General features: G+C 59.4%; 1 protein-coding gene across 1 annotated transcript; it reads right to left on the minus strand.

Annotated features, from left to right (window-relative positions):
- Positions 1–114: 114 nt before the first annotated feature.
- AP2S1 (adaptor related protein complex 2 subunit sigma 1) lies at positions 115–2,943 on the minus strand (the record flags this gene model as incomplete). Its single annotated transcript, XM_005431543.2, has 3 exons — positions 115–174; positions 280–393; positions 2,803–2,943. Coding segments are annotated over 3 exons (315 nt in total), but the record flags the coding sequence as incomplete, so codon positions are not given.
- Between the last annotated feature and the right edge of the window lie 4 nt (positions 2,944–2,947).

Below are 2,947 nucleotides of genomic sequence, written 5' to 3' on the forward strand. Positions count from 1 at the left end.
TCCCCAAATGGGCCAAATTCACCCCAAAATGCCCCCAAATCCCCCCCAGGACCCCTCCCCAATTTAATGAATTCCAATCCATTAATGAATTCCATTAATTAACCCCTTCCCAACCTTGTAGAAGTTGAAGACGAGGTCGAGCTCGCAGACGTTGTGGAAATACTCGTTGAGCACCTGAAGGAATTAACGAACAGCCGCTAATTAACACCTCATTAAGGCCTGGGGGGGTTCATTAGGCCTGGGGGGGTTAATGAGGAGGGTAATTAATGAGTTAATTACCTCGACGAAGTTGTGGATGGCCTCCAGGTAGGCCAGGTTGTTGTCGGTGACGTCGACGCAGATGCAGAAGTAGAGGCCGGCGTAGCGGCGGTAAATGATCTTGAAATTGCGGAACTGGGGGGAACTGGGAGTTACTGGGAGGGACTGGGAGGGACTGGGACAAACTGGGAGGGAACTGGGAGGGACTGGGAGGGACTGGGACAAACTGGGAGGGAACTGGGAGGGACTGGGAGGGACTGGGACAAACTGGGAGGGAACTGGGAGGGACTGGGAGGGACTGGGACAAACTGGGAGGGAACTGGGAGGGACTGGGAGGGACTGGGACAAACTGGGAGGGAACTGGGAGGGACTGGGAGGGACTGGGACAAACTGGGAGGGAACTGGGAGGGACTGGGAGGGACTGGGACAAACTGGGAGGGAACTGGGAGGGACTGGGAGGGACTGGGACAAACTGGGAGGGAACTGGGAGGGACTGGGAGGGACTGGGACAAACTGGGAGGGAACTGGGAGGGACTGGGAGGGACTGGGACAAACTGGGAGGGAACTGGGAGGGACTGGGAGGGACTGGGACAAACTGGGAGGGAACTGGGAGGGACTGGGAGGGACTGGGACAAACTGGGAGGGAACTGGGAGGGACTGGGAGGGACTGGGACAAACTGGGAGGGAACTGGGAGGGACTGGGAGGGACTGGGACAAACTGGGAGGGAACTGGGAGGGACTGGGAGGGACTGGGACAAACTGGGAGGGAACTGGGAGGGACTGGGAGGGACTGGGACAAACTGGGAGGGAACTGGGAGGGACTGGGAGGGACTGGGACAAACTGGGAGGGAACTGGGAGGGACTGGGAGGGACTGGGACAAACTGGGAGGGAACTGGGAGGGACTGGGAGGGACTGGGACAAACTGGGAGGGAACTGGGAGGGACTGGGAGGGACTGGGACAAACTGGGAGGGAACTGGGAGGGACTGGGAGGGACTGGGACAAACTGGGAGGGAACTGGGAGGGACTGGGAGGGACTGGGACAAACTGGGAGGGAACTGGGAGGGACTGGGAGGGACTGGGACAAACTGGGAGGGAACTGGGAGGGACTGGGAGGGACTGGGACAAACTGGGAGGGAACTGGGAGGGACTGGGAGGGACTGGGACAAACTGGGAGGGAACTGGGAGGGACTGGGAGGGACTGGGACAAACTGGGAGGGAACTGGGAGGGACTGGGAGGGACTGGGACAAACTGGGAGGGAACTGGGAGGGACTGGGAGGGACTGGGACAAACTGGGAGGGAACTGGGAGGGACTGGGAGGGACTGGGACAAACTGGGAGGGAACTGGGAGGGACTGGGAGGGACTGGGACAAACTGGGAGGGAACTGGGAGGGACTGGGAGGGACTGGGACAAACTGGGAGGGAACTGGGAGGGACTGGGAGGGACTGGGACAAACTGGGAGGGAACTGGGAGGGACTGGGAGGGACTGGGACAAACTGGGAGGGAACTGGGAGGGACTGGGAGGGACTGGGACAAACTGGGAGGGAACTGGGAGGGACTGGGAGGGACTGGGACAAACTGGGAGGGAACTGGGAGGGACTGGGAGGGACTGGGACAAACTGGGAGGGAACTGGGAGGGACTGGGAGGGACTGGGACAAACTGGGAGGGAACTGGGAGGGACTGGGAGGGACTGGGACAAACTGGGAGGGAACTGGGAGGGACTGGGAGGGACTGGGACAAACTGGGAGGGAACTGGGAGGGACTGGGAGGGACTGGGACAAACTGGGAGGGAACTGGGAGGGACTGGGAGGGACTGGGACAAACTGGGAGGGAACTGGGAGGGACTGGGAGGGACTGGGACAAACTGGGAGGGAACTGGGAGGGACTGGGAGGGACTGGGACAAACTGGGAGGGAACTGGGAGGGACTGGGAGGGACTGGGACAAACTGGGAGGGAACTGGGAGGGACTGGGAGGGACTGGGACAAACTGGGAGGGAACTGGGAGGGACTGGGAGGGACTGGGACAAACTGGGAGGGAACTGGGAGGGACTGGGAGGGACTGGGACAAACTGGGAGGGAACTGGGAGGGACTGGGAGGGACTGGGACAAACTGGGAGGGAACTGGGAGGGACTGGGAGGGACTGGGACAAACTGGGAGGGAACTGGGAGGGACTGGGAGGGACTGGGACAAACTGGGAGGGAACTGGGAGGGACTGGGAGGGACTGGGACAAACTGGGAGGGAACTGGGAGGGACTGGGAGGGACTGGGAATGGACTGGGAGGGACTGGGAGTTACTGGGAGGGACTGGGAGGAACTGAATGTAAAAAATTTGTGATTTTGGGGTAAAAAATGCAAATGTTGCGGGTAAAAACGGGTGATCTTGGGATAAAAACCGACAATTTTGGGGTAAAAAAACGACGATTTCGGTGCAGAAAATTTTGCTTTGGAGGTCGAAGATTTCCATTTTGGGCTTAAAGAAGGTGATTTTGATGCGGGAAATGGTGATTTTGGGGTAAAACCCGCCGATTTTGGTGGTTTTACCTCGACGAAGTTGGTGTGTTTGGCGTCCCTGACGGTGACCACGGCGTGAACCTCCTCGATGAGTTTCTGCTTCTCGTCGTCATCGAACTGCATGTACCACTTGGCCAGGCGCGTCTTGCCAGCCCGGTTCTGGATCAGGATGAAG

The sequence above is a fragment of the Geospiza fortis genome, unplaced genomic scaffold, assembly GCF_000277835.1.
Source record: "Geospiza fortis unplaced genomic scaffold, GeoFor_1.0 Scaffold4050, whole genome shotgun sequence".
NCBI classification, from domain to species: domain Eukaryota; kingdom Metazoa; phylum Chordata; class Aves; order Passeriformes; family Thraupidae; genus Geospiza; species Geospiza fortis.